This window comes from Lineus longissimus, chromosome 11, assembly GCF_910592395.1.
Source record: "Lineus longissimus chromosome 11, tnLinLong1.2, whole genome shotgun sequence".
In the NCBI taxonomy this organism is placed as follows: Eukaryota; Metazoa; Nemertea; class Pilidiophora; order Heteronemertea; family Lineidae; genus Lineus; species Lineus longissimus.
The window spans coordinates 17,743,872-17,761,464 of NC_088318.1; the positions used below are offsets into that span (position 1 = coordinate 17,743,872).

The 17,593-nt window shown below is 42.7% G+C and overlaps 1 protein-coding gene across 1 annotated transcript; it reads left to right on the forward strand.

Annotated features, from left to right (window-relative positions):
- Positions 1–1,210: 1,210 nt before the first annotated feature.
- LOC135496210 (aquaporin AQPAn.G-like) lies at positions 1,211–14,271 on the forward strand. The gene is made up of 3 exons (XM_064785391.1): positions 1,211–2,276; positions 12,957–13,037; positions 13,187–14,271. The coding sequence occupies exons 1-3, from the start codon at positions 1,698–1,700 to the stop codon at positions 13,388–13,390; spliced, it is 864 nt and encodes a 287-aa protein (XP_064641461.1). The 5' UTR covers positions 1,211–1,697; the 3' UTR covers positions 13,391–14,271.
- The last annotated feature ends 3,322 nt before the right edge of the window (positions 14,272–17,593 follow it).

Here is a 17,593-nt window from a genome sequence, read left to right on the forward strand (position 1 = left end):
TAAGGACATCTTTAAGTGCATTCAGTGCACCCAATTATGTAAATAAACTGAAGTTTCCGTTGATCGCTCACATCACGGATGTAGTGCTCCATGATTTGTGACGCTATTTTGTTCACGTTCCAGGTGGGGCCCACAAAGTTCTCTCTTGTGCAACAACGGTATAGGTTTGCTGGTCTGTACTACGGAGTGAGTCAATAAAAACTAGACTTGACAGAACGTCAATATATACCATAGCTATGGAAAGGGAGATTTGAAGTCATCATCAACTCCTGAGATCAAATTACATGTACCTCTGACACCAATTGTCTTCATTTTGGCCACCAGGGGAGACTTGAAATGATCTTCACTGCCAGTAAGTCAGCATGAGCAGTGTGTAAACGCTCCTGGCTATTGTGTCCATATTGTACATGAAGAACACCAGAGTGACGCACGTGTAAGTTCCTCGTTGATGAAAACACAAACACCCTAATGTATTCACAATCAATGATTCAATGAAAATCGCCCCATCTCTGTCAGATTGATTTTATATACTATACAATCATGTAAAATGCATCTGTTGCAGTTGGGCCTGGGGTTTTGTTGGACTAAGACCAATGCGTTCAGCATACTGATATCAGTATTTCCATCGGCAGTTACATTACATCCATATCTATGATAGATTTGCACAATAATGTACAACACATATGTGGCCAGACCGAGACAGTTTTTCCTTTTTGAGAGAAAAAAGCTGGTCATCAGTAGAAGACAGGATGAAGAAAAAACGCCCGGAACCAATAAGTATTGCTTTTGATGGTCCCGAGAGACAACTACATGTAGTTCGAAGAAGTCTATAAAAATGGAGCTACCTCTCCTTCAAGTTAGCAACACCAGCTTTAAAGTGATAGTTCAGGGCTTCGGCAAACAGATCAGCTGCATGTCCAGATCCGGGGCATGAAGCATTCATGTATATGCGAAACCCTGCACGAGTATATACCTGAAATTAACAGACTCATCAGTGCACAGCAGCAGCTGTTGGTTAATGTGTGAGACTACGTTCTCCTTTAAGACATTGCAACAATACTCGGCAAGTATAGTATTTCATTCGAAGCGTCTTAGATTACCGTTGGTATATTATCGCGTCACGTAATCCCAGTACACCACTACCTGACTCCAAAGTCATAGGGCAGCGTTAGTAAATGCATATGACGCAGAGAACCTTTAGCTGGTCGAGGTGACTGGTCTCCTGGATTTCCCGCGTTAGATATCGGCTCCACGCGTCTTGTACTCTTGACAGTATTTTCTTAATGGCAAACGTCGGAATATGACCACTTAATGGTTTCAAGAAGGTGAACGGATAGACTCGAGAAACTCCAATTCTGGATTAAAATTAGTGTTAATCATGGCCTATTCTTAGCGGAATAGAAGAAGTGATTTAAAGGTTTTAAGCATAATCAAATGGGGAGGTGGACAATGTGGCCTCAAGTGTATATCTCAACGATATTGTGCCAAATTTCTGACATAAGTCAATGATAACAATTGAGGATAAAAGTTTGACATGCGTGTATATGTTTGTGTCATCTAGATAGTAAACGTAAACACTCATACATAAAGTGCGTCGTCTCTAATCGATTTTTTGGGGCAAAAGTTCATACTAAAATCGGGGACAGATAGCGGTTTTATAAGCTCTCTCTCTAACGGGACGATCATATAGACACCAGATGCCAGAAGAGACGTGTTGTACGCGCTTCTTGCGTAAGGCCATGTCGACTAGCGTAGATGACTTAAGGAACCCCCTATTTTGGCGGGCATGCGTCGGTGAGTGTCTGGGGACTCTATTCCTAACTCTAGTCGGCTGTGGGTCGTGTATAGGATGGGACGACAGTACCCCGACGGTGGTGCAAATTGCCCTGGCGTTTGGGTTAAGTGTGGCGACCATGGTGTGGTGTTTAGCGGACAGTAGCGGTGGTCACATCAATCCTGCTGTGACTATGGGAATGTTAGTGACAAGAAAAATATCAGTGGCAAGGACTGGGTTTTATATTCTCTCGCAGTGCGGGGGTGCAATCGTGGGCGCTGGAATACTCAGGGGCATGACGCCATTTGAAAGGGTTGGAGCCCTTGGCCAGACTCTTCTAAACACGGGTATGACACCGGCGCAGGGATTCGCTGTGGAATTCATGATTACAATAGTGCTGGTGTTCACGGTATTCTCGACGTGTGATGGGACGAGAGACGATCTCAAAGGGTCGGGACCACTTGCTATAGGATTATCTGTTACGATGTGTCATCTTTTTGCTGTAAGTATACCTTGCCAGTTATAAACTTTATGACACTACTTGTCCTATCAATGAAGAAGCAGAGCCAGAATTGTTAGATAGCTTATACGGTCGATGGTCTTGAACCCGCGAGCTTCTGATTGGAAGTGGGACGCTCTTTCACTGTATCACCGCGCTTCCCATGGTTGCATCAAATCAAAAATATATAAGGCGGAGAGATTAATACGTTTACCTTGCCATCAACATTGCTCAAGTGATCAATCAGTTTGAATACCAGGCACGAGTTGGGTGAACTTTTATTAGGCCGTCCGATATGAGGGTTTCAAATCTGGACAATTTATAAAATAGTTTTGCATAGAATGTGCGAGTAAAATGACATTATCCTGTTACTCCAATGCTTGATAAGACTATCGTTCATTTATATAAGTACGTCACCATTCAATATCTAGAAATTGGGATATATGATATCAACAGGGTGACATGACATGGATAAAATGAGGTTTAGTGTGGCCTTCTGCTATTGTCAGTCAAACACTTACGACCCAGCATAACGACTTACAACCGCATAAAGGTTTATGAGTGGCCCGATTTAAAACCAATGTCATTTTCATTACGCTGCCATTGCTGCATGTATACGAAATGCAGTTTTCGAGGCTAACACTGCCACATGTTAGGCCTAATGGAAGTCAGGTAAATATCATGTCAGACATGAGTACTTACAATATATGTAACATTAGTTTTCGACGGCATTTTTCCTTGGCAGCAGGTGCTATACAAGCATAACCCTGTGTATACCAAAGCACAGCTGAACAACAATTTCCTTTTTGCCATGATTGCTTCGTCGATAAACATTTGAAGGCCGGATACATTACACAGGGTGTCCCAAGACGAACTTGGGTTATGTCAATGAAGACTATTTTCACACCCAGTACAAATGACCCATACGCTTACTTTTTAGAAGAAATCGAAGGAATTCTTCCGAAAAATCTGCACATTTAAGCGCTCAGCTCAGTAGGCCTGCGTATCATAATACGGAAACGACCGTTCATGCAGGTAACTATGGTAGGCTATACTCCGCCATTCAGCTCTAGCTCCGTGAGACTGTTAAAGAACATTTTGGCACATTAGACCCCCTGAACACCTAATGTCAAGTTTATGATAAACCTGTTTCATGGCTATTTAAACCCTTGCCATAGGCCCTTAAGGTCTCCCGCGTTGACTTATGTACTGGTGTAAGTATTGGACAAAACAGTTCAGGGAACGTGGCAGGTCCAACACAATATTGTCTAACCTGTCAGCAGTTCATGTCGCCTTTAAATCGATTACTATACCCCTTTGCACAATTTACATGTTTTTGCAAGAAAGCCAGAAGTTGTTGGGGATTACAAACATAACTCAAGACAACCCGTGTTGGTTTGGAAGTAGATAGATTCATCACAGGAAGTACACACACTTACATACATATCAAAAGATGAGAGATTGTGCGAATGCCAAAACTCTTTTAATGAGACACTTGAAGTACTCATATAAAGCCGCTTGGCCAGTTATTGCAACTTTTTAATCAATATTTTCAATGGCCCTTCGTTTGTCCCTGTAACGTAAGTACCAGTACATACATTCCAGAGCACAGAAAATGCGAGTTGTGTCAGAATTGACTCCAAAGCCGAGAGATGCCGAGGATGCCATATGATCCGTTCATATCTCAGTGATACTGACATTATATAGTTAAGATTACCTCGAATATAATCCATTTACACAAATTGAAATATAAACCATTTGAAAATAAAGCTAAAGTTTCAAATTCAGATAATAGTAACTTTGGTGTCCTCATTAAATATCACATCATGTTTCGCTGCATTCTAAAATTGAACGGGTTTTCGCGTGTTGAGGTTGGTTTGTCATCATTTGCATGTTGATTTCACCATCAAATCCGGCCCCTTTGAGACTTTGAGTATTCTAATCCTCTGTTCCAAAAGTGATATACATGTATTGTCATGATTGTTGTGGTATATCCGAACATCTAGTCAACTTTCATCCAGCCTGTTGTTTTTCTTGTCATTGTTTCCGAGAGGACTTGCTTCAGCGACGCATGATAGTCCGTGTCGTCATTGCTTCAGTTTAACCCAAATAGTGGTGAGTTTATCTCTGGGTCTCAGTATGTTTGCACACTTCTCCCTGGGTCAGATTGGGCCCCATAATCTTTATTTGATTAGTCATCTCCATCACTGATTGGTTTCAACACGGGTAGTCTGGCTATTGGAAGGGCAGAGTCACTGACCATCATCCATAAGATTGGGAAGTGCTACAAGCCAAGAGGCGTAAATAACGGAGTCATTCGTTATTCGTTCCCTAAATAATAGATGGGAATGGGACCACGAAGGCTTATCTTGGTCTTCCAAGGTGACATGATCCATCAGAATTACTTTGCGAAAAGCCCCATTATTCAGCCATTACCAGCTTCGGAAAGCGGAGAGATAATTAGTGTGGGCCCATTTGGTGATATTAGCTTCATGGTGCTCAAGCTACCTACTGTCGGAAACATTTTGTTAGTCATTGATGGCCAATATACGATGTGACTGGAAGAGCAGAACATGAAATACTCGTGGCTCTATCAGGTGGATTTTGATGGGGATCCACACTCCAGATACTTCTTGACAGAATGTGAGAATTTGGGTCGTTATGATACACATTGAATATTTTGTTGTGGTTTGCCGATATATATGTGCACTCCCACGAGTCACTTCCATCACTTTTGTGTCTGGTTACCGTACTATATCCGACCATGTTTATTACGTCTAATTACATGTACTTGAACCGCGCCTCTAAGATCAACCTTCAGAAAAAAAGTATATCATGCGACCGTGAAAATGCCAGGAAAGCCTTCATTTCTAAGAGGCACTAATACCTCTCTGGCTAAAATCAAAATGGCAATATTACTTGACATTAGCTGGACTCGAAACATTCTACATGTATATCATGATGTTGACAAGAGCAATTTGTTTCGCCATTTTGGTCAAATATCGGCTGCCAAACACTTACACGTGCTTTCCTAATACGACGCATTGTAGAGTGTAAGTGATGGTTTTTGGTATAAGACCAGGCAAGCCCGGTGTCTCTCACTTTGGGCTGTATACGGACGACCATATCGATTGCTGTGGCAAACCGCAGCAGCTACGACAATAGTTTATGATGAAGCTGCATATGACGTTTCTTGCTAGTAATTATAACACGATCTGTCAGACACCAAGGCCCAAGAGGTTAAATGATATCCGTAGTAAACTCTGAAGCTCATACACTACTTGAGTACTAGGCTGTTGGTCTGACAAGTGGAGCCATCGAGGCTGCCCACACCTCTCCCTCGGGGCGTTTCATCGGGCCTGATCTTAGAGTCGGCTGGTTACTCGAAGGTCTGATAGAGCGCTAATCACATTGAGTTCGCAAGACTGGTTACTCGAAGGTCTGATAGAGCGCTGATCACATTGAGTTCGCAAGGCTGGTTACTCGAAGGTCTGATAGAGCGCTGATCACATTGAGTTCGCAAGGCTGGTTACTCTAAGGTCTGATAGAGCGCTGATCACATTGAGGTCGCAAGGCTGGTTACTGTAAGGTCTGATAGAGCGCTAATCACATTGAGTTCGCATCACTTTATCTACATGTACCTTTTTAAAAAGAATCAAAATTCAAACCAATTGTTCATATGTCAGAAGTGCGATGTCAAATGTATGCTTTACCTTGTATTTTGTATGATTTTTTCCATAAATCCTATCATTGGAAATGCACTTACATTGTATATACATGTTCATATTCTATGTCTCTTACACCCCTCAGGCAAATCAAGAATAAGCAGGCCATACTAATAACTTCGTGTCGAAGTCATGCGGAAACTTCCCACAGCAATCAGTTTTAATTTGCCTCTAGACATGTCCTCAGGACGGTAATGAGATTTAAATTAGTTTTCACATCAAAATTTCAAAAAGGAGCAAATAGGATTTCTAGCTAACTACATTTTGTATCCTTGGCGAAAGGCACGGTTAGTTTCTCGTATCTGTGTTCATGATAAGGACGGCTTTGGCTTTGAACCTGTCAAGAAAAGTCTAGCTACTTCGTATTTGTAAAATCTCGACTCGTGTCATCTCTGCCTTGAATTTGTTACACTGTGAGATAGAAGAGAGACGTTTTTCCGACTTTATTCAACATACTCAGCCCCATCTGTCTCCTGCCTATAGCCTCTCTTATGAATTGTATCTATTTACCAGGAAATCTTTGGCATCCCTACATTGGCACGATTATAGTTGATCAGTGCTGGGTCAGGAGAGGACATTGTGTAGTGCTTTTTGTATCATCCTTGATTGAGACTCAATATGGCTTAGTTGGCGTTTGTCCGTCTCTATGACATCACCCATAATCTGACGCAGTCCCGTGATTCTGATCACGTGACCACTATAGTCGTTGATATGAGCACTAACGTCAGCGGTGTCGTCATCTTGAAGAACAAGCCCGATTGGAAAGAAGAAGTTGTCAGAAATCACGTGGTTACGAATGATGGGAATACCACGATAAATGTCATCCGACAACTTGATTGGTTGGCTCAGATAGATCACTTTGAAAGGATCAGCTTTGACCGCTACAAGGTGGGCTTTGTAGCGAAGTTCCTCAGTCATCGGGTCAATGAATTGTGAATGTGTGAAAGTTATGTAATAAGGCCATTCGTAAAGCGCTAACGGCGTCCCACCGCGAAGGTGATCCTCATTGCGATCAAATTTATATTCAAACGCCCCCCGTTGGACGTACACAAAATGACACTTTCCCGCCCGTTTGCCTTCAAGCCAACAACGTAAAACTCGCAAAGGATCAAATGAATAAATGAAATGCAATTCGCCATCTTTTACAAATGGACTCCAGTTGATCTCAGTGGTCATCATTTTAAAGCCCGGTATGTCAAGTTCTAGCAAGCTGTTATCGAAAAAACTCCAAATATACATGTGTCCTTCGACTTTCCTGTTTTCCTTGTCCTGGACTGCCGCAAACTTCCAAATATGGAAGAGAAGAAACACGTGACTTTCATTCAAACGTACTAACCTTGGATCCATTGGACCGTCTGTTCGATACAGTTTTATACGATTAAATATACAGTTTGTTGTCGTGGGTATTCCAAGGATGGAACCCTTTGAACGAGGTTTGTAATTTGCGTGCAAGTGTTGGTAAAACAGGTAATTTTCAGGCCATGTGTTTAAGGTTTGTCTATCCTCGAGGAATCTTCTCTCTGCCCCGCTGTCCCAGATCCGCTGGACGAGTATGTAACCGCCATCGTGTTCCAAAATGGCCGCCCCGGTTGCTCGATATGAAGTCACGTGTTCTGCATCGTGAAGCATTCGACGAAACGAGCGCTGCGTTGCCTCCGACAAATTGCGGACAACTTCCGTGCGAATCTGATGAAAGGTGAGCTGGTACTTTCTCCGGGCGACTGTAAACATGGTGCCTTTCAGTAACTGTCGTCTGCAGAAATGTCCTTGTGTGCATGCGTCACTCTTCCGCTCTGCCGTCGAATATCCATCAAATGTCGCAGACCCGTTCGATATACTTTCTAATTTCTTGGCTAAAGCTTGTATTTCATTTAGCGTACCGGTAATATTTCTAAATCTGGCTAGCCTCATAGTTCCGTTTGCCATCATCCTCAGTCTATGCAGAGTCATGGATTGTAGTTCGTCTCTTGCGATCGAATGTGTGACAAGTTCAGAAGGAGTAAATGCCAATTTACCTTGTTTTCCTGCGATTGTAATATCTTCTCCTTTTCCCGAGTCATTTCCACCATCTCCTAGCGTTAGCTCAGGCGGTTGCTTTTGTATCTGCTCTGGTTTTCTATTCCCTCCATGTTGAAGAACCAGGTTTCTGTCGAATTGAATCCTATCATCCCGGGCTGATCGATGTAACTTAGAAGCTTGCCGGAATGCGACTATCACAATGCTAGCTGAAATCAACAAGATGGCTGCCAAGAAGAATCTGTAAAGTTGGTTCATGTTGAGATGAGAACTGCACCGGGCAGGGTCTACGAAGTCTTCCACAAAGGGTGTTTTTGCTCAAGGAGGCAGATTTTGCGTTATGGGAAAAAGGTGTGGAAAACTACTTCCTCTCTGCTTGGTTATGAATACAATGTTTAAATGTACAAATGATTCGATCGTTTATCAAACACTTGAATGTGTGAACGACTGTGAAAGTTTCTTCCATGCCAGATCCGCGAAATACAGCAATCACAGAAGTTGTCAAACGCATCACAGAGTGAGAGAACAAGATCGAGAATATGCTTACACTGTGAAGAATGTGCACGGAGGTGAAACCAAATGTTCTCCATGAGCGGTTGAACTTGATATAGTGATCGCATGATGCTTCTTCCAGTGACTTAACATGCAGCCAGCTACATTGACCAAGGAAATAATACAACGAAACTTGGTTTGTCGTTTCTGACCAAAATATAGATGAAACGATTCGTTGTCGGAGATACAGTCAAACTTCTAGTTTCTGTTGTGTGTGTAGAATTCCTAGACACGGACAGCTTGAGACAATTACTCTCAATAAAACGCATTAGGCCTAACTGTCGTCGTGATGCCATCTTCACAGAGAAGTTAAAGTGAATATAAAATTGTACGATTACAAATGTTTTCGACACCATGATCCTTGCTTGTATCATATCGATTTTAACTGGTAATTAAACTTCACTTGTGAGAACTCCAACGTTAGCCTACTCAATGTGTACACACATTTGGATTGGTGTCGTTGAAAAACGATGGTATTTCAGTTGTGACACGAGAACAAGGATAACTTGTACTTTTCGAATTTAACGTTGAAAAGCTCTAAACAAGTGAAGAGCTTCCCGTTACCAAGGTCCCCGTCGTTCGCACACAACATCTCCCCCGGCCATCTCTCCCTGTAATCCGTTATTTCAGGTTACCAGAACGTTAGCTTGACTTGAGAGGATGGTTCCCCATGTGTATTAGTACAACGAAAAATATGAGACAGTATGTGTCTGATATACAAATGCAATATTTACTGTATACAGTAGCGAGCCATACGACGTTGCCTGTATCAGGTTTATTTACTCGGTTTGAATTCTCTATTTGCTGTAGGAAGCAACCTCGTGCTAGCAGGTTGCTACATATAATTAGTTGTTGCCAATAGGTTATCAAAATCCTGCGTCAAGATCGAAGTACAAGATTCTTTCTCCTCCGAATTTATTTCCGTGGCCGTTGCAAATGTCATAAACATGACCCGTATTGTTATTTGCGGCTTACATACCGATTCCAACATGCCCCAGAGCAACTGCTAAGATCCAATTATAGCCTCATAATACAATCATCGTTGAAGATGCATCTGTCATGGCATGATACTCAACTCTCAAGTTATAGATAGATAAACATCTTCAATCTTTGTGCGATCTCTTCCGTCAACAGGATTAGTAAATCATAATGTATAGGTCGTATTCCTGGAAGGTTTTGGTATCTTAACTCTATGATGTTGAAATTTGGAAGTGGCTTTTGAATGAGCGTCTACTTTACTGGTTTCAATTGACGTCTACTGGCTTGGATTTTTTGATTACCAACCACTTGGACTGAGGATAGTTTTCCACTGCGGGGACTGCAGCGGGCAAAACTCCTAAAATAAGTCGCAATAGGCCTGTATGCTTTTTCGGCAATACGGAAATTTCTGATGGCGGCGAGTGGAAAGGAAAATCGTTTTTAATTGCCTTTTTTCGCCGCTTACTCGTGTGCTTGAAGAATTTCATGAACATCCCACTCAAATCATGATCATGACAAGGAAATTAAACCATGAAGCACTGAACCAAATAGGCAAAAACGATGATGTAAGTGAAATGCACTGGTTGATATCAAATTATTTCATCTAAAGCAATTAATAAGAGTTATAAGTATTTGATTACTTCCGTTTGCTACGCAATATGGTGGAGAGAATTCGAAGTAGAATTAACAACAATAAAAAAATCCGTTCCTGGAATGATATGTGCCGATACCGCTGTGTAAAGGAACAAGGAATCCGGCGTAGAAACTTTGTGTTTTTCTGACAAATCCATAGCTTTCCTATACACTTCATAGTGTTTTCAACGCCAAAGACTACCTTTCCCACGTTCATCATAATTTTTACCAGTGTCAGTTTGTTCCCATCGCCAACAACCTTCGTAATACATCGCCTTCATATCAGCTGTCCACTACAAAAATTTACAATATGCACTCAAGCCGGTGTGCATACTCCACTAACCGCGGTATTCTGATCTCTCGTCCACTGCATCTTTCCCAGGTGCGAAAACTTTGATAGATCTCGTTGTCGTATTTACAGTTGTAACAATTCATGTTTTTTCCCCTAAATACTACCCGAATACTACCTCAGGCTGTCTTCTCCATGCCATCAGTTCGCTGAGCACCGGGGAACATGTTTCCGAGTTATTCCCCTTAACTGCACTTCATGTGCACAGTGATGGTTGGTTTGCTGCCACCACCACTTGACATCCCTTTTGACTATTGCCAGTTAGCTGCCTGCGCAAACACGGAAGATCAAAGCACGAACACTCTCTGATGTTGCTGCCAATGGTGAGCGACTGGAAGTGCCACAGGAATAATGAGCTGGCGGTCTGGGGAAAAGTAAAAATTTTTATATTTCATAACGTGCATATAGCCCTGGTATAATTATAGCCTCAGTGTGGTGCATTGATTTGTACCACCAGTTCTTTTTAACACTGTAGGGGCCACAATATTGTACCCACCTTACCTTATTACTCGAAAATTGGATGACTTGCTTTGCAATGGTTGACCTTGGGCGTTTTCACCGATCACCATCATCAAGAAGAATGGTTCAGTTAGTATGCCTCGCATGAACTGACCTTAAATCAGTTTGATTGCCTACTGTATTAAATTGACGATCGATTCCTTTTCAATATCGTATGATCTCAAGGAAACCGGTAAATTCTTATCTCATTCAGTCTTTAAATCTCCATCATTGGAGCGAGCGCGATAGATTTAAGGGAAATAGATATTGGTGATTTCAATCGAGAGCGAATGTTATTTGGATTAAGAATCCTAATGAATCTTTCCATGTAGTTTCGGTCCTAGTATGTATGAATTATCTGAATCTAAAGCCGTCTAGCTGTCGCTGTACGCGACATTATTTTTTAACACGAATTTTAAATATCTGCAGCTGGTATGTACAACTTCCTGCTTGACAAGCATTCCCTCTTTGATGTCAGTCTCAAAATATAAGCAATTCAATTAGTGCAGCATGATCTATAAGGCATGTTGACTTAATATACTATTTGCACAGAGAACACTTCTCCTTTGAGTGCCAGCGGGAGACGTAAGCCAAACACAAGTCAAACAGAGGTCTTCTTCTTCAGCGTTCGCTCCACACTTGGAGATGACTTTCTCCAGGGAGCATTCCTCCTCCTAAGGCGGGATAAGTGTTTTACGAGCCACTACGACGATGAGGTGCGAATTGGGACTATTGGCCTAACGGCTTCGTCTTCAGTGGAGTCCATCCCATCACAGCTTGTTTGATCAACGACCAATTATGAGTTTGCTCATACATGCACCTAAAGGCTATGAATTCTTGCTGAAGACATCAGTCGCTTTTTACTCTCGATTCCAAAGGCCATGAGAAGCCCATCCTACATAATCTTAGGCATCGCCTACCACGATTCCTCATACTTTGCCGATGGTATGAACAAAGCCTCCATCTTCGTTGCTGATTGCTCTGTGGACAAAGACATCTCTATGTGTCCTTGAACTCTGGGCTCGGCTAACTTGGATCTCAGCTGACGCGCTAATCCCGCTTCCAACCACTTTTTCTGTCGTAGAAACAACCACACAGACCGTCATACATCGACATCATCTGACCAATCAACTTAGGTGATCAAGCAAGAACAGAGAGAGAACTCATTTGTTCATTACTCTCGCTTTGTGGCGCATCCCTTGCGATACCTTGGACACAATAAGGCAAAAGGTGATAAGATACATCTTTGATTGGCTGCTTAGCAAATGTGACGAGGTTTCGTTAATTAACACAAGAAGTCCTTCATTAACCCACAACATTGATTGTGGAGGAACTCTTTTTCATTACTCTCCCTTTGAGGCGCATCGCTTGTTCTATCATGCAATTGATGGTGATAGAAGGTACCTTTGATCTGATGCTAAGCAATTGTTGAGGTCTCTTTCGAGGATGCCACAACAACTCAGCAATATTAACCTTTCTTTTTGTAAGAGCAACACATCCGACATGATTTGTGTAAACGTGGCAGCAATCCAACCTTGCGTCAGGAACTGGCGGAGGCGCCATGACTTGGGACGAGGCGGTCTATGAACACACATAAATGCGTCAATAATCGACACTTGGCCAGCTGGACAGACTTCTGGCATGTCCGGTCGATCCATACCCTGCCGTCCGGATAGCCCGGAGTAGCTATTAGGCCTCATTTACTGGACCCGACAACAGCTGCTGCAGCTCGTTATCGCATAGTTAAGGAGTACGATTGAATACGTTACGATATTTATTGTTAGCAAACGTTATTTGGCGATCAAGACGCCTGTCGTATGCGATGTGAATATCAGCAGAACAGTCCTAGTCCAAGCTTTTGGCAGCCGCCAGTCGTACTCTATATATATTGTAAGAACTAACATGGACTGTACTGCTTTTTTCTTCTCACAGGTGAAGTTTACTGGTTCAAGCATGAATCCTGCTAGAAGTTTTGGACCAGCCGTTATCAATGGGAACTGGAAAGACCATTGGGTAAGTATAGATACATGTATCTCAAATCTTTCAATATATCCAGGTGAATCTGGCGGCCTTTTACTTCCTTCAAGAGTCTACAATGTAAATGTTTTATGCTTCTACCTTTGGCCGTATCACGAAATACACCCAATCTTCTCGTCTTTCAGGTATACTGGATTGGTCCTCTCTTGGGCGGCGCTGTGGCTGCCATTCTCTACGAATACGTCTTCGCTGGAGATGCTACTCTTAGTCGAGCCAAAGGTTACCTCTTAGCAAGTACGGGAACCAACAGCGACAAAACACCACGAACAATCGATCATCAACGAAAAGATGACATTGAAGTCGTGGAGGAGAAGACCTCTACAGTCTGACTAGGCGTAGACAATAACGCCGCATGGCGGCATTTGAAAAATTCAGGTGTTTGGAGTAAAAAGAACAGCGACTGCAGTCAGTCCGACGGTGGTTGTATGTCGCGGGTGCCCGCATGGAAAAGTAGCCCCGTACGTAGGCTAAGCGGTGTCAGCAATAACCATTCAGATCAGAGGTCTACATGCTCGAAAAGTTCGCCTCCACCTTGGACAGAGCGGGTGGATACGGTCTCGGATCGGATTGGTTCCAACCGTGCCGAGAGTTCATGTGACTCCGCGACGGAGCTTGTGAATTTAAACAGTCCAGGGCAGAGTCTGAAAAGCTCCAAGAGCACAGAAGTAGAAATATGTGTGTAATCAGTGTTCCATAGAAGGGCGCTTTTGTATGAGAAAGCGATGTACATTTCAAGGAATCAAACTCGCACTACGAGTTCAGTAAAAATGGATTTAGCCCACTTTTTCTCATAGACTTGCAGTACATCCCCGCTACGCGAAGCGAACGCCGGTCTCATTGTTCGACCTCCGAATAACGTTGTCAAACAATGTGATAGCCGTTTCACGTTGACGTTTCGGGGGCTTTCCGAAAACTCCCGATATGTTTAACTTTCCGTTCATTACTAGGATATATACACGAGTGTACATATTTACCAACAATTCCAATACAATTGTGATGTCATGATTTTTCCATGATTGAAATGAAACCATGTGTCAGAAGATTGAGTTTCTCCATGATCGTTCCTCGAGTTGAAATTGGAGTTTGCAATGCATCAAAACGATTGTACGGCCTCGAGATTTTTGAATCAACCGTCTGTGTTGACCATGTATTCGTTCTTGTTTGTAAATAATGATTCTTCCACAAGTAAAATCCTTACTTCCTTCCTTCCTAAATGTTCACGCTGGTCACGGCAGAAGTCTCGACAATGTCAGTTTGAAGCATGACTGTCCGTGACATCGCCAAGAAGGCAAGGCTGCAACATACCGGTAGACAGGGACGTAGTGTAACCGACCTGACCTTGTCAATAAGTTCATGCTGTTGAATGATTAGTGTCCTGGACAACGAGGTCAGGCGGCAACATGACAGTGTTCTCTTTAACCCTTGCACTACCGCAGGGTTTTTGAAGTCTACTGTACCCTGGCGGCCCGACCCACTATATAAGTCGTACTTCCACCTATCAAATCCCCGTGTCTTTTGCGCTTACACCTATGAATTGCCGTGTCTAAATAGACCCGTGTGTCAAATCCCCGTGTCTATTAGCCCCATCGAGCTCGATGGGGCTAATCGGGGGCTAATTTAGACCAGTGTTCAACACGGGTTTTTTAATAAATTCTGAATAGACGCGGCAATTGCAAGTTCTTCGATCCGGCGACAGATGGCGCGGTGTAGTTGCCTCGGTATTGCGCCCCCTCCAACGGGAAAGGAACACAGGAGAGCTCCCTACCTACAGCGCACCTGTCGCCGGGGCTATTAACCATTATCTAACACAACTGATAGGTGTAAGTGCGCCGCGGGTTTTTTGACACACGGCGAAGACACGGGCCTTGAAAAAACACGGGGTTTTATGACAGGTGGAACTACGACTATTGACCGGACGGCCTTGATCCCAACTTTGCTTATGAAGTTGATAACTGGTTAGAATTACTCAATCTTGGGGACGAGGGAATTTCACCAGTCTCCTCTATTCATTCATTAGAGAGACTGGTACTTGACGGCAATTCACTCGTCATGAACTCGATTTGGGGGCGTAAGCTTCCAGTGTCCGGTCACGTGGGTAACCTCGATCCAAGCCAGAGCACTCGGTATGACAGAGCACCCACTGTATGCACTGAAAATGTATGGCTCACCTCGGGTAAATCAACGAGGCTTCCTCGGCCCTCCGCTGCGCGGCGGATCGGGTCGAGGTCACCCAGGACGGCCTTGATCCCCACTTGGCTCATGAAGTTGAAATAACTCAATCTTGGGGACGAGGTCAGCATTGACTTGTGCAGTGCTGCCATCTCGTTTTTTTAGGTGTAACCAACCAAAGGTAAAGGGGGCCTGCGGGCAGGAGCACAGTGGCTCATTTGGCCAGATTGTGACCTTACAAAAAACGTCAGGCTTTGACATTGTGCCCTCGCCAACACCGACAGACTTATACGTTATTGACAAGGTCTTCTAGTCAAATCTCTTCATCAAAGAAACAACTAAAACAAATTTGTTCATCTCGTTTATTTAAAATTATTGCTGAAAAGAAATGCACCAACAACATTATTAATCTTCAACCAATCCAAGATTTGCTTCTCCTTGATCCATTACTAGATCACATGGCTGAATGCACATCATCTTGATCTTCCAGGTTCTAGGCAATGTGGCTGCAACAATGGACATCTCAAGAACTGGAAGATGTCTTCCAGGGTAGAATACACAGCCATCAGGAATGTTCAAGTGTTGAAATGGTACAAGTACTAGGGTTCTTAAGCCACTGCTGCACTAGTGGGGATACATATAGCTATACAGGATTTCTGTGACTGCTTCTTGGTACATATGCGACATTACCTTCATCTATTCCGGCGGTTTCCAGTTAAGCGAGGGGGAAACAAGGTCTGCCATCTCATCAACACAATTTAGTTATAATTTTGTCAAGGTTCAGGAAATGCGAAGGGAAACTTGCACTTCCCAATACCTTAGATAGATTAACCTCGCCATAAAATAGCCCTACCATCAATATCAACTAACTAATTGACCTTAACTACTGGACAAGCACACCTTGTTTCCCCCTCTTACTATAAACCAATCGGGTAGCAAGGATCTTCTTCTTCCAGCCTATTCAGTTCCCGTTTCATGGTATTATGATGTGGCATCCGAGTGACTACAGGATTGGCCTCACCTAGAAAAAAAAGGCTGGATAAGTCTCCAAAACAAATTTTATCAACCTACCACCAAACCCTCATTCAGGAGACTTGGCCAAAACAGGATAAGGCATGACGAGATAGTCAAAGTATCAATCTCTCCTTTTTCAGGCCGAGGGATGCACTCAGTTCCTGTTCGTTAGTTCTGAGAGATGACTTAGAAATTCGGGAAATGTGCGAGTAGTAAATTACCAGTCTGCTTGTGTACCATGCACACACACAAGTGATCCACCAGGCCAATACCGCCGAATATCTATCAAACCTGAAGAAAAGAATAAAAATATTTACATGTTAAGACGACGACAATGGTACAGCCCCTAACCCAAACACCTCAAGAGTACTGTTTCATCAGTTTCCAGTCATGATGTGCCCAAACAAAGGTTCCATATTCAATTACTGCAAGTTAAGGTACCTCTTTAAGGTTTATATCTAATGCAGATCCCACATCCCGAATATACTTTCAGAAACAACTTCAAAGTCAAAGAACCAGGCCTAAAAAGCTTGTCGTAACCGGTACACATCGATGTTTTTACAAGGTTGGACAGTGAAAATGTGATGGGAGGACAGATTTCCTCAGTAACATACATGTAGCTGAAAAGAATGATTAACTTGCTGTATAAAACAAATAGTTTGTTCTGCAAAATTGATCAAGTAATAACTTCTCGTTTGATCAGCAGCGACAATTATTGCCGACTCTCGGGTTTGACTGACATGAATGCACCTGCATTGCACGAGTTTCATGTAACCTCACTATTGGCTCACTAAACCTCTTTCAACATTGAAGCCTTTTAACCACCTGAAATAAAGAGGCAAACAGCTTGTGATGATATGAGCGTTTAAAAGAGTAAGTTTGAGCCATTATTGTAGCATTACCCAGTGTGAATCAGTGTACCGCAGTGAACTCTCTCCAAGCGAAGAAGTCGTTTTTTGGCAGGCCACACCAGGAAATCTACATGTACGATTCCTGCGGACTCAAAAGTAACCGACAACTCTGAAAGAAGATTGAGAAATGTAAGTGACGATCGGAAGATTTTACAGAGAATACACAAATCACATTTCTATATTGTCTATTTATTGAAGATTAAATGATATTTCATGATACAAAGTACTATAATATACACACACTGATCAAGTTGCCTTATTGAAGTTTGCAAAGGTCTACAGAAGTTATGTAACTGCAGAGCACCTAAGCCACACTATGGAAGAAAAAAATCTTCAATACTTATACATGTTTGTTACAGACAAGAATATCCTTGAAAAATTAGAGAACGTTTGCAACCACCTTTGATTACTCTGGTGAAATCCATCACCAGGACTATT

Bases quoted from the DNA above. Each gene is read 5' to 3' on its own strand.
- LOC135496210 (XM_064785391.1), top strand. From the start codon at position 1,698: ATGCCAGAAGAGACGTGTTGTACGCGCTTCTTGCGTAAGGCCATGTCG. The intron at 2,277-12,956 runs GTAAGTATACCT...TTCTTCTCACAG, and splicing joins CGATGTGTCATCTTTTTGCT to GTGAAGTTTACTGGTTCAAG. The intron at 13,038-13,186 runs GTAAGTATAGAT...CTCGTCTTTCAG, and splicing joins GGAACTGGAAAGACCATTGG to GTATACTGGATTGGTCCTCT.